The following is a 26,143-nucleotide window of genomic DNA, read 5'->3' as shown; positions in this document are numbered from 1 at the left end:
TACACAATCAATTGAATATCCCATCAAGTGGCTCTCAGTAATCGACCACATCATAAAAGAGAATCAGGGAAAAATCTCATGAAAACCGTATGAATCTTTTTCTTAAAATACACATAAGTGGCCACTCATAATATTAAGATATAAAAACGCTTAGTACAAATACCAATCCCGGGAATCGATCCAACCACTCCCTACTTTCAATGAATGTGGTGATGTCACAAGCATAAGCTCCCCCTACGCATTTCACCATAACTGCCATCATCAGGGTTGTAGGGCAGAGCCAACGCTTGTGACATCACCACATTTGTTTCTTTTTTAATAAAAAAGAGTCATATGATTTTCACACTATGAGAGCTTTCCCTGATTCTTTTTTATAACATGGTTGATTACTCTGAGCCACTTGATGGGCTGTTCCATTGATTGTGCATGGAGACTTGGAGGCGATATCAGGTCCCCCAGAGGAATTCTGTTTTGATACAATTTTCTATGATTGTAAAATGTTGAAAAAAAGGACTATAACCACTGAAAGTGGACTCAAACGTTAACATGACCTGTTGAAGGGGATGATCAGTGTTTCAACTTAACTGCCTTTTCAGATCACTTTTCCAATTGCCTCTTTTAGTCATGTGACAAGTGCTAGGGGGAAGCCATATTCTGTAGAAATCATAACCATGAAATACATTCAGTGTTGCTGGCTTCCAAACAAAGCCCCGCATTAGGCCATACCCCCTCTGATGCATTTCACCCCAACTTGGCCCAAGTTATAATAGCTAAGTGGCAAGAGCTTTTGAAAGTTGTCACACTATAACAGAAAGTGATTAAACAGGGCCTTCATGGCAGGATCACCTTTTATTCTTTTAATGAAGGCCGAATATTTAAAAAGATGGCAAACAACTTTTGAAACATCACTGACTGTTCATGTTTATATAATATTTTAGTGACTGGGTTAATAACCACTTTAAAACCCAAGTTATTTTTTCCTGCCTGTGTCCCTGTAAGGAAGGATTTGCTTTGACTTTCTGTCCTTCAAACATAACAGACCTTTTAACTTCTGTTATTGAGACATCCTTAAAGTGGTTGTAAAGTCTTAGGGGTTTTTTTTACCTTAATGCATTCTATGCATATTTTATTCCTGGGTGAGACAAAATTGACAATCAGTAAATTTAGTTGTCATTCATGGATTGTACATCAATGAAATGCATTTTGCATAAACAATAAAAAGAGGGTAAACAAAGTTTCCAAAAATAATAGAATAAAAAAGTTTGGGAACAAAAAGGGAAAGGGTGGGTTTTCAATCAGATTTATTGAGCATAATGTTTGAGTTTTCAAAACCATAATATTAGGGACCACACACTGATAAAGTTGAGAGGGGGGTACGTGTTAGGGTTAACTATTAACCACATGCCCTTCAGAAGATTTACCCCGTTTATGACCAAGCCATTTTTTACATTGCAGAGCTTTGATACTTTAACTGACAATTGCGTGGTCATGCAACGCTGTACCCAACAAAACTTATATCTTTTTTCACTTTCTCCTATAAAACATATTACATTAAAAAAAAAAAAATCAAATCTCTAAATAAATTTTGGCCAAATTATTCTGCTACAGGTCTTTGGTAAAAAAAAAAAATCCCAATAAGTGTATACTGATAGGTTTGTGTGAACGTTCTAGCGTCTAAAAAACTATGGGATATATACTGAAATTTTTAATTATTTACAGTAGTAGTGGTAGCAATGAGCAACTTGTAACGAGACTGCAATACTGCGGCTGTCAATCTGACACTAAATGACGCTGGGGGGAACTAGCTAACTGCCACTGACATCACCAGTGCCATTATTACAGTGATAAGTGCTAATGATATGCACTGTCACTGTATTAATAACACGGGGCAGGAAGGGGTTAGCATCTATGTGCCCATGTGTAATGTGTGTGTACTATGTGCTGCTTTTACTGTGTGCTTAGCAGGGAATAAAAAAAAAAAACAAACTAGATCCCCTGTCACTGAACACAGTTCTGTGTTGTTTCCACTGACAGAGCTGTGTTCTGTGAGACTCAGACGATCGCTGGGTGCTGGCGGTCAATCCTACCCAGAAACGCAAATCATATCATACACACATTTATATATATATATATTTATAAATATATACATATTATATATATATATATATATACATACATACATACATACATACATACACACACACACACACATACATTATATATATATATATATATATATATATATATATATATATATATATATATATATACATACATACACACACACACACACACAGTACCTCACAAAAGTGAGTACACCCCTCACATTTTTGTAAATATTTTATATCTTTTCTTGTGACAACATTGAAGAAATTACACTTTGCTACAATATAACAGTGTAAATTTGCTGTCCCCTCAAAATAACGCAACACACAGTCATTAACCACTACACATCCAATGACAGCTGATCACATGATGTAAACAAAAGATCGGTAATCGTTTTTTTTTTTTTTTTACTCACGCTGACAGCGCGAGTAGAAAAAAAAGCCGATCACCGGCTCGGATGTGAGGGACATCGGTCCCCAAGTAGAAGAGGCACATCTGCCTCATCAGTGCCACCTAATAGTGCCATATAACCGTACCCACAAGTGCCACCTAACAGTGCCCACCTGTAGTGCCAATTAGTGCCACCTGGCAGTGCTTTCCATCACTGCCACCCATCAGTGCTCATCACTGCCGCCTCATCAGCGTACATCAATGGAGAAAAATGACCCGTTTAAAAATTTTTATAACAAAAAAATTTTTGAAAAAATTCAGTTTTTTAAATTTTTTTTAACAAAAAGTAAAAACCGCAGAGGTGATCAAATACCACCAAAATAAAGCTATTTGTGGTGAAAAAACAATAAAAATTTTATTTGGGTACAGTGTTGTATGACCGCGCAATTGTCATTCAAAGTGCGTCAGCGCTGATAGCTGAAAATTGGTCTGGATAGGAGTGGGGTTTGAGTGCCCTGTAAGCAAGTGGTTAATGTCCAAACCGCTGGCAACAAAAGTGAGTACGCACCTAAGTGAATATGCCCAAATTGGGGGCCCAATTAGCTATTTTCCCTCCACGGTATCATGTGACTCGTTAGTGTTACAAGATCTCAGGTGTGAATGGGGAGCAGGTGTGTTAAATTTGTTATCGCTCTCACTCTCTCATACTGGTCACAGCAAGTTCAACATGGCACCTCATGACAAAGAACTTTCTGAGGATCTGAAAAAAAAAAAAGAATTGGTGCTCTACATAAAGATGGCCTAGGCTATAAGAAGATTGCCAAGACCCTGAAACTGAGCTGCAACACGGTGGCCAAGACCATACAGCGGTTTAACAGGACAGGTTACACTCAAAACAGGCCTCGCCATGGTCCACCAAAGAATTTTAGAGCACATGCTCAGTGTCCTATCCAGAGGTTGCCTTTGGGAAATATAGACGTATGAGTGCTGCCAGCATTGTTGCAGAGGTTGATGGGGTGAGGGGTCAGCCTGTCAGTGCGCAGACCATACGCCACACTGCATCAAATTGGTCTGCATGGCTGTCATCCCAGAAGGAAGCCTCTTCTAAAAATGATGCACAAGAAAGCCCGTAAACAGTTTGCTGAAGACAAGCATACTAAGGACATGGATTACTGGAGCCATGTCCTGTGGTCTGATGAGACCAAGATAAACTTATTTGGTTCAGATGGTGTCAATCGTGTGTGGCGACAACCAGGTGAGGAGTACAAAGACAAGTGTGTCTTCTCTACATTTAAGCATGGTGGTGGTAGTGTCATTGTCTGCATGAGTGCTGCCGACACTGGGGAGCTACAGTTCATTGAGGGAACCATGAATGCCAACATGTACTGTGACATACTGAAGCAGAGCATGATCCCCTCTCTTTGGAGACTGGGCCGCAGGGCAATACTCCAACATAACGACCCCAAACACACCTCCAAGACAACCACTGCCTTGCTAAAGAAGCTGAGGGTAAAAGTGATGGACTGGCCAAGCACGTCTTCAGACCTAAAGCCTGTGGGGCAACCTCAAACGGTAGGTGGAGAAGTGCAAGATCTCCAACATCCACCAGCTCCGTGATGTCATCATGGAGGAGTGGAAAAGGACACCAGTGGCAATTTGTGAAGCTCTGGTGAACTCCATGCCCAAGAGATTTAAGGCAGTGCTGGAAAATAATAGTGGCCACACACAATACTGACACTTTGGGCCCAATTTGGACATTTTCACTTAGGGGTGTACTCACTTTTGTTGCCAGTGATTTAAACATTAATGGCTGTAAGGAGTTATTTTGAGGGACAGCTAATTTACACTGTTATACAAACTGTACACTCACTACTCTACATTGTAGCAAAGTGTAATTTCTTCAGTGTTGTCACATGAAAAGATATAATAAAATATTTACAAAAATGTGAGTGGTGTACTCACTTTTGTGAGGCACTGTGTGTATGTGTATGTGTATATATATATATATATATATATATACATACACACACACACACACACACACACACACACACATACAGCGGCCACCCTATAGGAGTAAAGCTGCAATGGGCGGTCGCTAAATTAAACTGTGAGCACGCAAGATCAGTAATATCCAAACCGTCGGTAATATCCAAACCGCAGAAAACACTCATAGGTTAAGCATTGAATTTTGTGCCTTGGGCAGAGGTGATTGTGGAGAGGTTGAATGTCTTGAATATAAAACTGTATCCAGATTGAAATGTATCACATTGACCTTTCTGAGTGGAGCACTACCATTCAGCCTCATTAATGCATTAACTTGCTAATCCATTCACCAAGGGTTGGTGGGTGGGGCATTTTCCATAAGGCTGGAATGAGCCTTTTTTTCAGCATTAAGGAGATGTTGCATTATACTTTATAGAATTTAATGGACCAGGATATGTTATGAAGTATGAAGGGTGATTAGGAAGGGGATTTTCCAGGATTTGGGATATATATGTTTTAACATCAGTCCAAAAATTGGCACATGTAGGACACTCCCACCAAATATCCAAGTACCCCTTTTTCCTGAAACCTCTCAAAAGGTTTGTTGGCATATGAATAGATCTTTTATAATTTCGAAGAAACTCTATACCATTGGGTCATTAAACTGTAGCAAGATTCCCGGGTTCTTGTGCTAATGGAAGATGTGTGAGACAGTTAGAGTATTTTGCTTGTTTGATGTAGGCAGAAAGTATGCGCCAATTCTCTTTCCCATTCATTAAGGAAGTATAGTTTAGAATCTGAAGAGGAATGTAAGAGCAGTGTATACATCTCTGAAAGTGTGTGAGTTATTTGCCTTTCATTATATTCTTAACATGTGAAAGTGTTCTATGTGATGTGACTGATGATGGAAGAGCTCCCAGTAAGATGGGACATAAATCACTCATAGCCAAAAAAAAACTTGGGTATCTTAAGGTAGGTCAGTTTCCCAGCACTTGGGTCCTGGGGATAGACCTGCCATCTTTTCAGAAAAAAAAATAGCTGAAAACATGAACACATTTTTAATGGGTCTGTATTTTACAATCCTGTTATGTACTTTAGTCAGCTTTTCATCGAATTCTAAATGAATTAATTTGGTTCAGTTGTAATTGGGAAGCATAATTTGTTAATTATCTAATTCCTTTATGGTTGGTAGTTGTGATGTCACCATTTATAATCTCTAACTAATGGTAATACAGCATTTTAATTCATGAGTTTCTGATTCTAAGGGAATTCATAACATTCAATCTCATAAAACATTTTCCATCATATGAACTGGATGATCCATTGTGACAAAATGCCAGTACTCACCTGGAGGTTGTAGTCTTGCAGAATTTTTACAAGTGAGTCCCTCAGATTAGGAATCTCCATTCCTTCTTTGATGCGGTGAATCAGTAAGATTGGATCAACATGGGTCCCAATGTTGTTAAGTAATCCAGTTATGAATGCTATTATAGTAAAAGAAGGTAATTTATGTGAATGAATGTTAGTGGTGAAACAGCCTCATGGACAACAGGGAGTTTTTTTTTTTCTACCAAAATCCGGATGCTCTCCCAACATTTCCCCTTAATCCATGCAGTATACATCATCCACAGAAACTGCTTTGATCTGTTGCAAGAAACGTAAAGTGGTAGTAAAAGCTAATACTATTTTTAAAAATGTTCCCTCCCCCCCTCATCCAACCGATCCTGCAATGCCAGTATAAAAAAATATTTCTGTACTTACCTATTTTTTAATTTGTTGTGATCATGCAATCCTGCAGCTCCAGTTCCCTGGTGTAAGGGATCACTCAACAAATAACTAAATTCCTGAAGTCATGACGTTACCTATAGGTTCCCATGGCCCAGCTGTTGTCAGCGCTCTCTCCCCTGCAGCAGTTGCTCATTGACATGGGGAGACAGATGCAGGATCACGTGACCAGACCAAAGCAGATTAAAATAGGTAAGTACACACATTTTTTTGTACAAGGTATGCAAGATTGGTAGGAGGAGGAGAAAGAGAACATCATCTTCAGAATAGTTAGCGTTAGCCTGATCTTCCACTTTAACAGGCCAGCACAAAAAAGATGCCTCCTTATGTAAGCATTTCAAAAACCCAACCAAACACAGAGGTGTTACAAGCATTACAGTGATCAGAGTCTAGCAAGGCTTAGCTAGAAAGCATTTTGCTTTCAAGGAAGAAATTGGAACATGGTGTTGAAGACAGGAACAGGATCACTATCATTTTGATGAAATACATGGCAAGCTTCTATGTTACTGTTGGGAAGTATCAAAAGCAGAGATGCAATTTTCATGTCTCCTTGCAAACATTTATAATAATAATGTGCAGACATTAGGAACCTGAAAGGACATACTATATAATATTATATATATATATATATATATATATATATATATATATATATATATATATATACACATACATATACACATACATATACACACACTTGACCTCAGTTTTGTGGCTTACAAGTTAAAATTAGTGAATGGTTATTGAGTTCTGCATGAGAACAGACTGTACTCCACTGCCACTGTAGTGTAAATAGGCTCTCACTGCCCATATAATCAGTGCATACATCACTAAAAATTACATTTGATTCTTACAAACACATTTGAAAGTACATTTGAACTATAGTTGTACCTTATTTTTTGTATTTTGCAATGTGATTGTAATATTACAGAATGTTGCATAAAGCAGCCATAGGAATGGTTCATTACATTTCTGTCTGTCAGGTTATTTATTACTAACAAGACATGTCTAAAATAAAATGACAATGCAGCACTTCTTACTGGCCTGAGTAAAGCTGGAAGTGGCCCAAATTAGGTATTACATTTCTCTCTGATGCAGACTATGTTTAGTTAGAGATGCCCTTGACTGTCCTAATGGAAGTGCACACTGCAGGAAGCCACATGCATTGTTCACTGCTCTTACGTGGTTTATCAATAGAGTACAGAATAAGGTCCTCCCACAGCTCAGCGTCATCCTGTTCTTTGGCAAACTCAATAGCTTTATCCACATCATGTAGTTCCTCCATAATCATCTGCAAGGCCCTGCGACTGTTCCCCATTCTGCCTATAAAACACAAAGTATATGTGTCTAAATCATCGCAATAGCTATATACAGTGCAACGGTTGGTGATATACAAGTCAGCTAATTAAACAGTAAACCAAGGTACAACATCTGATGTGATCTGAAAGAAAAGTATTTCAGTTACAGAACATCTAAGCCGAGACTGAAACTGATATCTAGCTCCTAGAAACCACAAACTAAACTTTCCAAAAAGGGTACTAAGTTTTGTAAAACACTGTAAGTTAACCAGGATAGCATCTGTATTAAAAATAGGATTTTTATAACAGCTTACCTGTAAAATCCTTTTCTTGGAGTACATCATGGGACACAGAGCCATAGTATTAACTATATGGGTATATAGGCACCTTCAGGTGATGGACACTGGTATACCCAATACAGGAAGTTCACATCCTATATAACCCCTCCTCCTACCAAGAGTACCTCAGTTTTTGTAGCAAAGCAATATACCTAAACTCCAGAAAGAGGGGAGGGACCTCTGTGCCCTATGATATACTCCAAGAAAAGGATTTTACAGGTAAGCTGTTATAAAAATCTTATTTTCTTTATCGTACATCACGGGACACAGAGCCATAGTATTAACTATATGGGATGTCCCATAGCAATGCTATTTGAGGGGAGGGAGACGCAACCCTTAGGGCACCCCCAGACTGGAGGACCTATACTGCTGCCTGCAGCACACTGCGCCCAAAGGCGATATCTTCATGCCTTCTTACATCCACCTGATAAAACTTGGTGAATGTATGTACCGAAGACCAAGTTGTGGCCTTACAGATCTGAGCCATGGAGGCCTGGTGACGCACTGCCCAAGAAGCACTAACTGCTCTGGTAGAGTGCACTTTGACTTGAAAAGGTGGAATCTTACCCCTTAAATCATAAGCCTGAATTATAACTTGCAGAATCCACTTAGCGACAGATTTCAACGCTGCCTGTCCTTTCCTAGGACCTTCTGGCAGCACAAACAAGACATCAGTCTTCCGGATCCGAAAACCTGAGACCAGTTTTGGCAGAAAACTTGGACGAGGACGCAACACGACCCTGTCCTCGTGATCAAATATGGCTCTTTACAAGAAAGAGCAGCCAATTCCGAAACCCTCCTTGCTGAGGATATAGCAACCAAGAACACAAACTTCCTTGTCAGAAGGACTAAGGGAATATGTTGCATCGGTTCAAATGGCTATTTTTGTAACACTGACAAAACTAAGTTCAAGTCCCAAGGGTTCAAAGGAGGTCTGACTGGCGGATTAAGCCGCATCACCCCTTGCATAAAAACAGACCAAAAAATGTGAAGCAAGCGGTCTTTGAAATAAAACCGATAAAGCTGAGACTTGGCCCTTAATAGTACTCAAGGCCAGCTTCATCTCTACCCCTACTTGTAGAAAGGCAAGAATTCTGCCTATGTTATACTTCCGAGGGTGCCAACCCTTGGACTCACACCAGGAAACATAAGCCCTCCAGATTCTATAATATACAGTTCTGGAAGCTGGCTTCCTTGCATTAATCAAGGTAGACATAACGGACCCAGAAAGCCCACGTTTCTTCAGAATGTGAGCTTCAATAGCCAAGCCATTAAATTTAGAGTTTGTAAGGAAGGATGGAATATCGGCTCCTGTGAGAGTAGGTCTGGCTGTAGTGGAAGGGACCATGGATCCTCCACCGCCATCTTTATGATTTCTGCATACCAGGACCTTCTGGGCCATGCTGGGGCTACCAGAATTACCAGCTTTCTTTCCAGCTTGATCCTGCAAAGTCGTCGTGGCAGCAACTAAATAGCGGGGAATGCATAAATCAGTGAGAACTGACCCCACGGGGTCACCAACGCAGCTGTTTTGTATGCGAGTGGATCCCTTGTCCTGGACACATTCGACCAACTTTATGTTGAATCTGGACGCCAGAAGATCTATGTCCGGAGTCCCCCATTTTTGGCAAACAGCCTGAAAAATATCGGGATGAAGGGACCATTCCCCTGGGAGCAACTGGCTCAAGAAGTCCGCCTGACAGTTTTATACTCCTGGAATGAAAACTGCTGATAGGCATGGAACATTCCTTTCTGCCCAAGTTAGGATATGGTTCACCTCCCTCTGTGCTGCGAGACTCTTGGTGCCCAATTGGTGATTGATTTAAGCCACAGCAGTGGCATTGTCGGATTGGATCCTGACAACTCCATAACCTGAATGTCCAGGTCTTCAGAGCCAAACCCACTGCCTGAAGCTCCAGGATGTTGATGGGCATGGTCTTTTCGGTTGTTGACCATTGTCCCTGGACCGTTGTCTTTTCTAGCACTGCTCCCCAACCTGAAAGGCTGGCATCTGTCGTTACCACCTTCCAGATAACCGGTCTGAATGATTTTCCTTTCAGCAGATTCTGGGTTACCAACCACCAACTGAGGCTTTGGGACACCCTTGGGGACAGCGGCTTTGGCAAGTCTAAAGCTTGAACCATTTTGTTCCAAGCAGACAGGATACTGTTTTGCAACCGTCTCGAATGGAAATGGGCATAGGGAACCGCTTCGAATGAAGCCACCATCTTCCCCAACAACCTCATGCAAAAGGCGAATGGAGGGATCTCCTTTCGACCTGACCACCTGCACCAGCTCTCTTATGGAGTTGATCTTTGCTTGAGGCAAGAACACCTTTTTCTGGGCTGTGTCTATGATCAGACCCAGGTACTCCAGCTTTTTTTTTAGCAGTTTTAAGGAAGACTTCTCTAGGTTGAGAATCCACCCCAGATTTTCCAGGCTTTGCTCCAAACGAGCCACCGACTGGTCTATTAGCAATAGATCATCTAAGTACGCCAAGACTGTTATGCCTTGAGCCCTTAACTTGGCTAGAGGTGTAGCCAAAACTTTTGTAAACACCCGGGGTGCTGTTGCTAGCCCGAAGGGCAAGGCTACAAACGCAAAATGATGCTGTTCTACCTCGAACCGCAGAAATCTTTGGTGAGCGGGACATATAGGGACATGCAGATATGCATCCCTGATGTCGATAGACTTCAGAAGTTCTCCTCCTTGTAGGATAGAAACCACTGACCTGATCGACTTCATGAGAAAAGAGTGGATCTTCAGGAAATGATTTAGATTTTTTAGATCTAGAATGGGTCTGACATCTCCATTTGGTTTTGGTACCGTAAAGAGGTTTAAATAAAATCCCAAACTTTGCTCTTCTGTGGGGATTTGTATAATCACCCCCTGAGCCAGTAATCGGTCTAGAGCCCGAAACAGAGATTGCCTTTTCCCTGGATCTTTGGGAACGACTGACTCCAGAAAACGAGATGGTGGAAACTCCCGTAACTCTAGCTTGCTCCGCCCCCAGGACTTCTTTTGTGCCTGGGCCTGACCCTGAGGCTTTGCTCTAGACTGACAGTGGAGGCCATCGCCACCGCCTAGAGGCGGATGCCCCTGGCGCCGGAGAAAGAGTCCGCCTAAATGAAGGGTGTTCCTCCTTTTAACTGGCAAAAGAAAGAGGAGAAAGAGCCCGTTTAAATAAAGGGCGTTTATACTTTCTTTTGACTGGCAAAAGAGTACTTTTCCCACTAGAAATTGTTTGGATGTATTTGTCCAAATCATCCCCAAACAGCTTATCCCCATGAAAAGGAAACCCAGTCAGGAGCCTTTAGCATGGTGCTTCGGCTGACCAATTTTTAAACCACAGGATCCTACGCATGTGTATTAGCACAAGCGCAAGGTGGGACGCCTGGTGAATAGAATCTTTAATGGCGTCTATGGCAAAACATAATGCCTTTGGTAGTTCGGCCAAATCCCAGGCTTGCTGTACAGGAACCTCCTTAAGGGCCTGTCTAAACTGGTCCTTTAGGGATTGACAGATGCCTATTGCAGCAACTGCAGGCTGAGTAACAGCACCTGCCAAGGAAAAAGGATTTTAACAGGAATTCCAAACTTTTATCTATTGGATCCTTAAGCATTTGTGCATTGTCTACTGAACAAGTTAGACTTTTATTCACATTGGAAATCGCAGCGTCAACTGTTGGTATAATTCCATCTTTTGGTGAATTTCTCCTCCTTGGGATAGAGAACTGAGAATCTCGGAGGGAGAAAATGCTTATCCGGGTGATCCCATTCAGCATAAATAAGTTGTTCTAATAATGCATGGACAGGAAACGCATGCAAAGGCTGTGAGGGTTTTAAGGAACCCAAAGAAGAAACAGAACTTTCAGCTGACTCCGTTAGGGGTAGCTTGAAAGTGGAACGAACCATCTCCATAAGAGATTGCACCAGCAATTTCTCAGATTGCGAGGCTGAAAAAGGTTCATCCACCGTTGTTTTCTCTGAAGAGGAGTAATCGGTTTGTCTTTCTTCCTGATCACCAGAGGGTAACACCTCATCCTCTACTCACTAATCACTTGGTAAAGGGTCTAAGGTGGGGGAGGGGGATCTAACATGCTTCCTATACTTTTGGATGGAGGATGCGATTAAAGCTGCTAATCTTCCCTCTAGGCCCAGCAGGGCGGAGGAAAAGGCATCTTCAATCACGTATACAGGGGCTGAGATGTGAGAAGCAACTGCACCACCAATTGGTTCCAATGACTCACCCTGGCTTGCCATATCTGATATTTCAGGAGAGGATGACAGTGTGGGGGCACAACTGGAGTTCCCAGCTTCTAGGGGTGAAATCTTTGGTACCTTTTTTGAGGTCTTTGTGGTGTCTTTTTTGGGAGCCATAGTGCTAAGCACAAAAGCAGAGGCACTAAGTAAATGCACTACTTGCTGAGCAATAGTCTAGCAATACAATGTCGCTGATGAAGTTCAGCTTGGTGGTGAGTAAAAATAGGATTTTTTTTTTAAAAACAGTTTATCTGTAAAATCCTTTTCTTTGAAGTACATCAGGGGACACAGAGCCATAGTAGTTATTATGTGGGTTATAGGCCACCTTCAGGTGATGGACACTGGCATAACCTGAATTAAAAAATGCACTCCCTATATAACCCCTCCCACTACTGGGAGTAACTCAGTTTTGTAGCAAAGCAATACACGTGTATACCAAGAAGGGAGGGACCAAAGAAAAGGATTTTACAGGTAAGCTGTTTAAAAAAAAAAAATCTTTTTTTTTTCATACATCAGGGGACACAGAGCCATAGTAGTTACTATGTGGGATGTCCCATAGCAATGCTAACTGAAGGGAGGAAGACACCAAAACTAGGGCACCAAGAGACTAGAGGATATATACTGCAGCCTGCAGTACACTGTGCCCAAAGGTGATATAATCATAATCTTTTACATCTACTTGATAGAGTCTGGTAAATGTGTGGATTGAAGACCAAGTTACGGCCTTTTAGATCTGAGCCATGGCTTGGTAATGCACTGCCCAAGAGGCACTAACAGCCCTGGTGGAGTGCGCTTTAATATGAAAAGAAGGAATTTTCCGCTTTAAACCATAAGTTTGAACAATCACTTGTAACTATGTAACCTATTTAGAAATAGTAGATTTCGACGATGCCTGTCCTCTTTTAGGACCGCCTGGAAACACAAACAAAACATCTGTTTTATGAATCTGAGCAGTCAGTTTCAAAAGACTTTGACCGCTCTCACCACATCAAGAGAATGTAGTGACCTTTCTTCCACAGCAACAAGGTTCTGGAAAAAAAATGAAGGCAGAACAATATCTTGGTTTAAATGAAAACCCGACACTACCTTCGGTAGGAATTCAGGATGAGGCCTGAGGCCGCAATACAACCTCATCCTTATTAACAACCAATATGGCTCTTTACAAGAAAGAGCAGCCATCTCTGATACTCTTCTTGCAGAAGATATGGCAATCAAGAAAAAATGATTTTCCCTTGTCAAGAGAATCAAGGGAATATCTCCGTATTGGTTCAAAAGGCTGCTTCTGTAAGCTGACAGGACTAAAATCAAGTCCCAATGGTTCAGGGGTGACCAAAATGGAGGATTAATCTGCCTTACCCCCTGAATAAAGTTATGAACCAGAGAGTGAGAGGCAAGTGGACATTGAAAAGAAAGACCGATAGGCCGACATCCGGCCTTTGATAGTACTCAAGGCCAGCTTTATTTTTAATCCTATCTGTAGGAATTCAAGGATCCTAACTATGACATATTTCCTGGGGTGCCAATCCCTGGATTCACACCAGGAGACATATGCCTTCCAGATTCATTAGTATATGACACTGGAGGCTGGCCTCCTAGCATTAACCAAAGTAGAACTACTGAAGCTGACAGCTCACAGCTCACGGTCTTATTTTAGAATGTGGGTCTCAATAGCCAAACTGTTAAACTTAGCGTTTATAAGGAAGGATGGAATACTGGACCTTGCGAAAGAAGGTCTGGCCACAGTGGTAGGGACCAAGGGTCCCCTACCACCATCTTTATGATCTTGGCAAATCAAGATCTCCTGGGCCACACTTCTTGCTTGATCTTGCGAAGAAGGCACAGAAGGAGAACAGGAGGGAAAGCATAGACCAGTGAAAACTGATCCCATGGAAATACCAAGGCATCTGTTTTGCATGCCATCGGATCCCTTGTCCTTGACACAAAGTTGTCGATCTTGTTGAACCCGGACGCCAATAGACCCACGTCCGGAACTCCCCATCCATGGCATATTGATTGGCGATCCCGGGGTGAAGAACCATATTCTCAGAAACAATAGTTAGCGACTCAAGTAGTCCACCTGCCAATTCTCCATTCCTGGAATGAAAATTGCTGGCAGACAAGGAATGTTGCTTTCTGCCCAAGACAGAAAAATAATTCACCTCTTTCTGGGCCGCACAACTTCTCGTGCCCCCTTTGTGATGGATATAAGCCACAGCCGTGGCATTGTCGGATTGTATGCTGACAGGATCATTTTATAGTCTGAGCGTCCAGGTCCAGGTGTACTGCCCGAATCTCCTGGAATACTGATGGGCAAGCTTCTTCCAGGACTGCTCCCCAGCCCAAAGGGCTGGCATCTGTTACCACTTTCCAGGTAACCGGTAGAAAAGAGCTTCCTTTTTGAAGATTCTTGGATAGCGACCATCAATTGAGGCTCTGACGCACTTTGGCGGATAAACGCAACGGGAAGTTCAGAGTTTGGATCTTCTTGTTCCAAGTTGACAGGATACTGTTTTGCAGCAGACTTGAATGGAACTGCGCATAAGGAACGGCCTAGAAGAAGCCACCATACTTCCCAATAAACACATGCAAACATAAATAGAAGGATTTCGCTTTGTTTTGACCCATCAAATCGGTTCTTTTAAGGAACCGATTCTTTCCTGGGGTAAAAATACCCCTTAGTGGACTGTATCTATAATCAGCCCTAAGTACTGCAATCTCCTTGATGGTTTTAAGGAGGATCTTACTAGGTTGAGGATCCAACCCAAGTATTCCAGGTAGCTGACTGCGGTAACCAGACCTTGGTTTAAACGTGCTACTGACTGACCTATCAAGAGTAGATCGTCCAAGTAGGCTAGTATCATTATACTTTGAGCCCTTAACCTGGCTAAAGTAGGAGCCAGGATCTTTATACACACTTGAAGTGCAGTAGCTAGCCCGAAAAAGGTAGAGCTGTAAACTGGAAATTAAGATTTTCTACCTCGAAGCGTAGAAATTTCTGGTGAGTGGGGAAGATCGGCACATGGAGATAAGCATCGTTGATGTCGATAGACGCCAGAAGTTCTCCCCCTTGTAGGAAGGAGACTACTGATCAGATAAATTCCATGCGAAGAGAAAGACTTTTTCTCTGGTTCCTTAGGAACGCTTGATATGAGAAAAAAAACGAGGAGACGGGAAATCTTGGAACTCCAGATTGGAGCTATTGAGGAAATCCCTCATTCTTCTTCCTGTCAGATCCATGAGAACTGCAGAAGAATTCCCCCTATTGAACTAGCGGGGCGCCTCCTGATAAGGAGGCAACAGTATCTTAGGTAGGTTTTCCTCCCCTCCCTAGGGTTAACTCTGAGGATTACCTACTGAACCTGATGGTGGAAGCCATCGTGATTGCCTGGAGGCTGATGCCCCTGGCACAAAAGAAGGAGCTTTTAAAAATAAAAATATAATTTACTCCTTTACTTAAATGGAAAAAAGGGGGTACTTTTCACACTAGAATTTCTTTGAATGAATTATCCAAACAACCTCAATTAGCTGTTCTACTGCAAAAGGAAGACTAGCCAGGAGTTTCTGCATGGTGAAAGGAAGTTTATCCTCTGCTGATGTGCGTTCCTACACTCATGCGTTTAGCAATATTGTGCACAGAACAGTGTATAGCACCTGGTATCCCCAGGCTGTACAGGTGCAAACCGCCATGGGCATCTCAGCAGTTGTGCGTTTGACTAGTTAGCACCTGCCTGAGAACGTTGTGGAAGTTCTACAAAAGGAACTCACAAGCCATTATTGCAAGCATAAAGCTGCTAGAATTCTGGACCTGCTGAGCAGGATCCTAGAACACCTGTTAAACTGGCCTCAACGATTAAGCAATTACTGTCAGCCAGGCTGCCCAATCTGCCAGAGAAAAATGTTTTTTTTTTTCTCTAAAAGGAATTCCAACTTTATTAATCGGATGCCTAAGCATTTGAGTATTGTCTGCCGAATAACAGCTCTTATTCACAGAGGATATACTGCGTTAACTGCTAGTATACTGTATTTCGTGAATTCCCTCCATCATAGGATAAAGTGTAAAAACTCAACTAGGAGGAAAATAACATTTATCTGGGAAATATTCTCAGATACAAAAAAAGGCTTTTCCAACAATAAATGGACAGGAAAAAATCATGCACAGTCTGAGGAGGCTTTAACGAACCCAAACACTTAGTTAAGGGAGCATAAATGTGGAGTGGACCATTCAGCAATGTATTGAAACCAGCTGGTTCTCCCACATTTGACACCTCAGAAGAGGAGTCATCAGCCTCACCACAGTCTCCTGAGGGGACCTCTTTTCCCGCCCCTAGTTCCCCCTTTGAGGGTCCTGGGCAATAAAAGAGAATCTGTGCGATTAAAGTCGCTAAACTTTTTTTTTATAAAAACCCATCATGGCTGAGGGAAAAAAGAACCTTTGGTAAAATACAAAGGGGCTGCAGTGTTGAAAACAATGGTAAACATTTCTAACCAGTCACTCCCTCTCAGGGGAGGATGCCATCTGCAGAAATGAGTAGGCTTACCAGACCTAGAGGGGGACTCCTTTAGCTCTATTTCTGGGGGTGTTTTAACCCCCCCTTCTGACCTTAGCCCGATGCACACAGCAGAGGTACCATCAGAAGAAATCACATGCACTGCTTGAGCGATAGTCCAACTCTGCTGCTGTTTATCAATGCCCAACTTGATGCAATAGTAAATGTGCCCAAGGAATGCCTGTGTCACCAACCTCTAACGACACTTTGCTCCTGTGTCCCTCCACATCTGCAACAATAGATATTGTGCCTTTAAACCATGCCTCCTCGTGTTTGGACGTCTGAGGACACCAACACCGCTTAGCCCTGCCCCCACTGCGTTAGCCATGGCTTTCCCATTACCTCTTTTTTTTCCCAAAAAGCAGCATTTCCCACGCGAGCGGCGTGCTCACGGTCCCTGGGACCTGGGATGAAGCAGCATGGCACAGGGGTGTCTTGTAAGGCGCCTAGTGGCGTGCTGATCTCACAATTTTTTTTAAAATTAAAAACCTAAAGTGCTTCTTCCCCCAAGGAGAGGGGCAAGACAATCAGCACAAGGGGGCGACTGGTGGGGAAAAGAACCCCACCCCCCAAGCTTACCAGAGGTCCTGTTGTCTGCCTGGAGGAAGAAGCATCTCAGCTCTCCTGACACAGTATGCTCTCAGCGTGAGTGCTCAATACAGCCCCCAGTGGTGACACATAGGCATGACAACATTATTTCTTAAAGGAGACATTCAGAAGAAAATTCAAAGGGATTTCTTAGTAAACTCCACTTACCTTCCCCTGCCGCAGGGTTTTCTGTGGTAAACCAACAGACCCAATCTTCACTCTTCACGGTGGGTTCCATTAAACCTTCAGGAGCTGGGTACTCTAGGGAACCCGCTATCCTGGCCCTGCAATAGCACCCTGCCAGTAAAACTTTATGGCCTTACTACCAAAAGTATTGGATCCCGGGGTCCAGCTCTCTAAAAAGAAGCATTCACAGGCAAAACCTCGTTTCTTTGGATATGAGGCCCGGGTACCATTCAATTTGGCCCAAAACAAGACACTTTGAATGGATCCGGTCAGCATGGCTAGCCCCAGCAAGGATTGCTCCAGTGGAGCACAGCACATCTTTACTCATGACCAACACCTTAGACACTGGCGAAAAAACTGAGTTACTCCCGGTAGTGGGACGGGTTATATAGGGAGAGCACTTTTTAATTTAGGGTGTGCCAGTGTCCATCACCTGAAGGTGGCCTATAACCCACATAGTAACTACTATGGCTCTGTGTCCCCTGATGTATGAAAAGAAATGTATTTCCTGTACTGGAAATGCCTGTATGCATTGCCTTATGATCCCCCAGCGCTACTGTGTGCCAGACATCCATATTCTCCAGCTCCTAGCTGAGAACCATCTGTTTTTCTCTGCTCTGCATCCCCAGCGCCTGCACTGTGTGCTCCTCGTGGACACTACGTCCCACACATAGCACTGTGCCTAAACCACGCCCCCTCTGCTCATTAACCCCCCCTCTTGTTTAAAACTACCAATAGTCCGACCCATCGAGAGGGTAGGAAAAGGGAAGGTTAGGGAGACAGGGAACTAAGGTTGACGTTTATGGGCTTCTGTGGGGACATAAAATATCAACATAGAGAAGCTGACGCACCCCCCGAGGGGGGGGGGTTACTAGTACAAACTACTGTTGTACCTCCCAGCCCCTTAGTTCCCCCAGGGGGGAAAAGAACATGCTGTTGCAAACTTTGTTCTAGATGAGGAATCCCCCCTAGCTGGCCAAGACTACACACATGCTGTTAGCTGGGACACTGAGCTGACTGAGAAGCAACGTATCAGGTACGTGCATTTACTCCCTCTAGTGGAGACTTTAAGGCATGACAACATTTTACTCATGAATAGGTGGACTTTTTACAGTTCCTAGGCTTCTTCCCTTACCTTATCCTTGCCGCAGGATACTGCTGAAGACAGACAGATCCAAAACTTCACCCATCACGGCGGGCTGTGTTAGCAAACCTTCAAGGACCGGGTCCCTTTTTATCGGGATTCTACTCCCTTGGACCTGTATTAGCACCCCGCCAGAAAAAACTTTAGGTAATGTAAGCTCGACCAAAAGCCCTGGGTCCCGGGGTCCAGCCCTGCAAGGAGAGGCGTTACAGGCAAAACCTTGTTCTTCATAAACGAAACCCGGGTGCCATCCACTTTGGCCTCAGTGGCACTTTGGATGGATCCGGTCTGTGGAGGCTGTTTAAATCCAGCAAGGATCCCTCCAGCGGAGCTTTTCAGAGCACATCTTCACTTGTGACCACCACCTTAGACACTGGCGAAAAAAACTGAGGTACTCCTGGTAGGAGGAGGGGTTATATAGGGTGTGAACTTCCTGTATTGGGTATACCAGTGTCCATCACCTGAAGGTGCCTATATACCCATATAGTTACTACTATGGCTCTGTGTGCCGTGATGTATGGTAAAGAAAATACAATGTTTTCCTTTGACTTTATACATGCGTTCTCTCCCTGTGTTGCTTAAATCTGTGCACTTTTTGCATGAGCACTTTGTTGATATGTGCACACTTCAGTGGTGGACTAACATCACAGTTTTGATGGGGTGACTACAGAAGAATGTGCCAGTGCAATGGGCATTGTTGCCATGTAGTGCGATCCAAAAGTGTGCAGGTAAAGGTGTGGTTGCCACCCTAGGAAAGGAAGTGTCTATGGATACACCCTGCTAGTTTGATTTTTAAAAGGAACCCAGATAGCAAGCAATTGTGCTGCAAGTTTGAAAATTGACTTGCTAAGCTATTGCTAGACTTGCCAGGCTTCACAAATTTGTTGCACAATTGCAGCAAGTCAGCACTGCATGACTCCAGATCAATTTTCTTTGGAAACATTCCGCAAGTCTGCTGCAAGTTCTGGTTCAATTATGTTGTGCAATAATCATCCCATCACAGGGGTCACTGTGGCTGAATTTTCATGCTGTAGACTTATCAGTACAACTTTGCTCTTGCTAGAGACTTGCCACAAATTTGCTACAAATTGGAAAAAGTATCAACTAGAACTTGTGCACAAGTGCACAACTTGCCAATGAAAATGTGCAGCAAGTTAACAGACGTACAATTCAACACTGCCACAAATGTGTGGCAAGTTATCCTTGCTATCTGGAACTTCTTTCTAAAATAACCCCCCCCCACCAAAAAAAAAAACAAAAAAAAACCAAAAAAAAAAAAACCACTTACTAGAAAGAGGAGTCCATTGTTGCCTTGCATGAAGCCAAAGTTCCCATTTCACCACCTTTCTCCTACACCACCATCTTCAATAGAGATATAGTGCATGCATAGAAACACTGCAAGTCTCTGTTGGTCTACAGGACCTGACCGGGACCCCGCAGCATGTCTGTAGATGCGCCGGATCCCTCGCTCATGCACAGACATTCCAGGGGTCACTGCCAGAGAGCTCATTGGTCAGCACTGTCATGTGTAACGTGACCAATGAGTGCTTGCTACTGCAAGCGTTATGACTGACACTCATTCTGGGGTTGTGTATAGAAAGCTATACCAGCGAAAAGGGGAATCACGGCTGCTATGTGTAGCAGGGTCTGGAGAGGTGGCCAGAATATTTAGAATTAACTCACTCTCATTTTTCACTACAGGTATCATTTCTGTAGTATTCAGAATTATAGAATAGTGTCCATCCAAATAAAGTCATTGCCCCCCCCCCCCCCCCCAGCCTGGAGGAACTCACAGCTAAAAGCCACGCTGTCCATGTATTGAATATATTGTGTTAAGTATGAAGGTACTGGAGGTAGGCAGCACTGTCTGCTTTGTTAGCTGCCTATTACCATTTATAAGATTTATTGCTCCATAACAAATATTCTTCTTAGCTAAAAATCTGCCTAAATATCTGCTAATCCCTTATATGCAAAACGCATCACATACTTTATTCTTATAAATCTTGTCCATATTAAGCCGAACACGTGAATGTACTTACTTAACAAAAAAACTGTCTCTTCAACAAAATTTCTCTGAAGACAGATCTCAAGAGCCTGTAATTGAGGGGAAGGAAATGAGATTTCAAATTTGATGATAAGAGTCTATTATAAACCACAAGGACAACCTGAAATTATGTTACATAACACGAAAAAAAAAAAAAAGACAGTTTCTGTAAGTGTAGATGGTGAAAACAACACTTATTCTTTTTGAAGCTTCTCAGAGAGCCCTTTCACACTGGGGCGGGGTCGGCGGTAAAACGCCGCTATTATTAGCAGCGTTTTACCGTCGGTATGCGGCCGCTAGCGGGGGGGGGTTTTACCCCCCCCGCTAGCGGCCGAGAAAGGGTTAAATACCACCGCAAAGCACCTCTGCAGAGGCGCTTTGCCGGCGGTATAGCCGCGCCGTCCTATTGATTTCAATGGGCAGGAGCGGTATACACACCGCTCCTTCAACGCTCCGAAGATGCTGCTGGCAGGACTTTTTTTACCGTCCTGCCAGCGCATCGCTCCAGTGTGAAAGCCCTCGGGGCTTTCACACTGGAATGAAAGTAGCGGCACTTTCGGGGTGGTTTGCAGGTGCTATTGCGCTAGTGTGAAAGGGCTCTAAAGAGTTTTCTTGAAACAGAAGGTATATTTTAAACAATCCATTTTTTATAAGACAAGATCATTACTGATTCATTATCTTTAATTGGTGGTGAAACACCATACTACAAGGGTGCAGCTGTACAGTCACAGTTTTTGTTTCAGAGAATTACTGCATCTAATGAGGAGACTTCAAACTTCTGAAGGATGGAAATAATGGCAGGAGCTGCTAAGAGAAGGCTGCAGGAGGTGGATTGATTTACTAAAACTGGAGAGTAAAAATCCGGTGCACTTGTGCATGGTAGCCAATCAGCTTCTAACATTGGCTTTTTCAATTAAGCTTGACAAAAAAATCTGAAAGTCAGATTTTGTACTCTCCAACCCCTGTGTGTCACTATATAGAGGAATCACAATCAATCGGGGGTTTCCATTTGCCTTTCTCTGCTCTAGCTAAAACAATGTCACTTTTGATTCTGTGTTTGTACATCCTATGTTTTGGGCACTGCCACAGGGGAAGTTTGTGTTCACGCAGTACACAGAATTTGGACGTGTGTCAATGGAACTGAAGCTTCCCAGGGATAAGACTGCAAGTTCAAGAAATGTAGACTTGCTCTTTAGGCTAAAGCAGTGGTAAAGCATGCATTACATTCAAAGACTTGATGGAACCTGACTGCAGTGCAGACACATGGTGCTGTTTTGTGTTATAATTTTTACATGGTGACCTTTGACAATAGTTCCACATTAAAGTGTATGTCGAGCTAAAAACCTTTTATCTAGGTATGAATAGAATTGGAAAGAATTAAAACCCTTGTTGTGTTTTACTGCTATCTGGGGCTGTGCTAGAGAGATTTTCCTTCATTTTCAGTTTGGCGGACAATGACTCGCAATTACAAGCACTTATGAGAAGCACATCTGAGGCTTCTTCTTGTGAGTGCCAGAAAAAAAAAAAAAAAAAAAAAGAAGCATTTCTTATTAGTCAGTGCGGTCACACTCATTCTGAGGCTGCATATTGCAGTGTATGGACCTGTAAACAGGTAGCACAGGGAATTGGGGTCTGGAAGGGAAGAAAGCAGTGGCTGAACTACCAGGGTCGCAAAGGTCGCACTTGCGACCAATCCCTGGTGTTCCACCACCGTGGGGGGGGGGGGGGGGGGCAAAGGAGGAAGGAAGGGGGCCCACTGCAGAACATGTGAAAGGGTCTCACTGCGGGACCATAGTAAAGGGCTCTGCAATTAATATATCATTGTTATCATTAGAGGAGTTTAGTATGAAGGAAACACAGGGACAGAACTGGGATTTGTAGGTGTGGTCACTCCTCATAGGCCATGTGACTATGGCGTGTCCTTACCCTGGCACATGCTGTACTGTGGGTGTATTTGGGAAGTTGTTGTTCTCCAATGAGGGGGATGATGGAAGCCTTGTAAAATTCTGTACACTGCCATAGTAACGGCATAGCAGATTGCACACCCAGGCTCTCCACCCATTGGATAGAAGTCCACCAACAAAGATGGCAGAGTTCACTGCTACAGGAAGATTTGGCATGGCCATCATGGGGCGGAAACTGGAAGAGAAAGTCAGCTGACTCAGTACGGTGAAGAGGGAAGAGCTGGAGGAGGTTTGCCTCATCTCGGGATCAGTAGGTGTCACTGGCGACACGTGGAGGGAGCCAGAGAGACACCAAGCATTAAGGGGAAACCGACACAGAGCAAGTGATCACCGTCACCACTGATCCCACCCCCCTCCCCCATATTAGCATGCCACTGACCCCACTACCCCCCCACATATCAGCACTGACACTGAACCCAATCCACTCCACCACGGATCCCATTTCTCCTCCATCAACACCCCCCCCCCCCAGCACTGTCACTATCTTACTCTCCCCCCACAAGCACCAATTCTCATCCCCTCCCCCCCAGCACTGACACGGATCCCATCCCTCCCCCCCCAGGATTGCCACTAATTCTATTCCCTGCCCCCCCTTTAGCACTGCCACTGATCCCATAAACCCTCCAGCACTTTCGCTGTCTTGGTTTATGTTATTTTACAGGCCCATTGTCATCATTGTGACCTGTCGTGTGACCATGTCATATCCTAAAACTACCTGTTGACAATTACAGTTTGAAATCAGAAACAGAACCAATTTACTGTTTTAAATATTGATTTTTTTTTTGGATAAAAATCATGCTTTTTTGAAAGGGGGGGTGTGGCCGGGGGGGGGGCTTGCATGGTTTCTTGCACCAGGGCCCTGAAAGTTCTAGTTATGCCTCTGGTAGAAAGGCTATTTGGGGTTAGTTTGCCCATAAATTTTTCATGAAAAGGTGAACTTAACCTTTAAGCAAATCCCTTTAATGGAGCTCTGTATAGCAGCAAAAACCAGACAGGGGTCAGGTTGCACCCACACTTTTGGCTGAACATACACTTTAAGTACAACCTAGAGCTCAGTGATTTTAGAGTAACTTCCTATGAAAGCATGAACATGTGTTATATGTCGGTACAATGTACAGCACATTTGGCTTTGTAAATACTGACATTCTTGCTTCATACCGAACTGAGGTCTGTTAAAAGGCTTAATACACTTAGCTTGAGTTGACGCTGATTGGTCACGATGGGTATTTCAATTTCAATTTTCAAAATGCTTTTAGGCTTCTTTCCAAGTAGCAAATTTTATTATTTCTTCCAAGCACTTAATCAGAGGAAAAGCTACCGATACATAGCTGCCAAGTACTTTAATTCAGACTGCGGCTAGTTTCAAGTTCAAATAATACACTTGTTTCAGGTCTTGTAATGTAAACCTACTTTTGTCTTTGTAAAGGATAGGATTTGTCTTTGTAAGTAGGATATTAACTACGACAAATACGAGGTGAATGCAGTGAATCTGACATTCAAACATTCTCTGCATATGAATCATGCAGGTGCATATGTTTTCAAAGGACAGTGATTGATTGACCATCAGTGAATGTTTGGTGAAAGTCACATTCACTGCTTTAAACATGCCACATAACATCTTGTCAGAAAAAGTGCCAGCACGCGTAGTAACAAATACAGTTAGCTATTCACAAAAAACTGCAAATCCAATGTAAATAAATTACTATTGCTTCATTTAGGACATAATGCTTGAATAAAAAGAACTGCTATTATTAACTCAGTGCCCTCAGTTAGAGCCAAATTTTCAAATTGATTATAATTGTTTTCCAGGAAATGATGATGATCCTTATAGTGGAACTTCACTCTCTCAATCAACACGATTTGTAATCCTCATGATGCTGGCATTAGTAAACAGTAAAAGTATTTCATATTTACTTGTTTTAATTTAAAGGAGAAGTATAGTCAAAGCTATTTTGGCTCACTTCCCCTATCAGTTAGTTCTGCACTCCTGTGGCCTGTTTTCATCCGACAGACGGCTAAAGTCAGCTGTAGGCTGACATCACTCAGCCGGTCCAGGCTCTGGATCGATCCTGACTTTACAGCGGTGTTTGATCGCTCAGTCCTCAGTGCAGACCTGACAGGGAACAGATGCAGCATCAGATCAATGCTACATCCACCTGGGTGAGTATAAATGCTTATTTTTTTTCCCAACACCATACTTCTCTTTTAAATTATTTTAGGTTTGTGGTGCTCAAATGCAGTGTAGTTTTGCTTTAATGCTGACACCTGTATATATGAGATCATAGCAACGTGTTACTCATTGGCGTGAGTTCACTAAACATTAGGAGTTACTGGTTTTTTTTTTTTTTTTTTTGAGTTTGGTACTTTAATGATGATTTTTTTTATATCAAATGATTCATTTACACATTTATATTTAATGGTTTTTTACCTACTGAAAGCTTTTATTACAAATGAAAAGTTAAAGTAGTTGTAAAGGCACAAGGTTTTTTTTTATCTTCATGCCAATGGCTCCCTGCTTCTGTCAATCACAGCCAGTGAGTCAATCAGGAGACGGAGGGGTAATCTACCAATTGCCCCGCGTCCCAGGTGATGGAGACATGAACATGTTTGTAGTCCATATCAGGAGAGCAGTCTAGGGCAGCGATGGCGAACCTTGGCACCCCAAGATGTTTTGGAACTACATTTCCTATGATGCTCAACTACACTGCAGAGTGTTGGAGCATCATGGGAAATGTAGTTCCAAAACATCTGGGGTGCCAAGGTTTGCCATCACTGGTCTAGGCTGACAACTATGGTTTCCTGCATAGATACAGTGAAAAAGTTACATAGCCACAAAGGGATAGGAAATGTGTTATTTGCAGGATCACAAGCTGATAAAAGCAAAACAAGCTTGAAAAATGAATGCAGCTTCCATACCAAGGACTAGCAAACTGCAATATATGACATTTTTACTTTTGGGTTCAGAAACACTTTAAAAATAGAACTAAAATCTCTACTTCGTTTTGTAAAGCACTGTACCTTCAACAGGATTGCTTTATAATTTTGCTTAAATGTACAGTTTTTACCCTTCTTTGTTCATATTTCCCTCTCTTATCTGTGGGCATCCTGTAGCCTTCCTGTGCATGTAAGTGTGCGCCAACAGCAGCTGAAAATTAGAGGTTTGCTGCAGCAACCATCTGTTCATAGGCCAATTGTAGTCCAATTCAGGAATATGCAGAAAAAGATGATAATGCCGTAGCTGAATTGAGAGTCTAATTCACATGGGAAATAAAGAGGCAGTAACAAGAGGCAGTTTAGCTTAGTTTTTAACATACCTCCCCTGACCTCTCACTTACAATGGCAGTATTGCCTCCTGAATACAAGAAAAGGACAATTCCATAGCTCAACTCACCAACCAGTCTGCTGACCAACCAAATTTACCTGTCTAACCGTATGTTAAAAGCAGGGGTTTAGTTAGCACACATTTGCAAACGCATGTGAAAGCTGCAAGGCCTCGTCAAGGCA

General features: G+C 42.8%; 1 protein-coding gene across 1 annotated transcript in view; it reads right to left on the bottom strand.

Moving 5' to 3' along the window:
* Window positions 1-26,143, bottom strand: part of VPS41 (VPS41 subunit of HOPS complex) — a gene marked incomplete in the record, with an annotated part of 438,130 nt that overhangs the window by 41,251 nt on the left and 370,736 nt on the right. Inside the window, 3 exon segments of the mRNA XM_073630486.1 lie at window positions 5,830-5,966; window positions 7,450-7,590; window positions 20,671-20,725. Of these exon segments, the coding sequence (XP_073486587.1) occupies window positions 5,830-5,966; window positions 7,450-7,590; window positions 20,671-20,725 (333 nt within the window).

Source organism: Aquarana catesbeiana, linkage group LG05 (genome assembly GCF_042186555.1).
Source record: "Aquarana catesbeiana isolate 2022-GZ linkage group LG05, ASM4218655v1, whole genome shotgun sequence".
Classification (NCBI taxonomy): Eukaryota; Metazoa; Chordata; class Amphibia; order Anura; family Ranidae; genus Aquarana; species Aquarana catesbeiana.
Note: the sequence above shows the minus strand (reverse complement) of the source record. Positions and strands in the feature narration are given on the sequence as shown.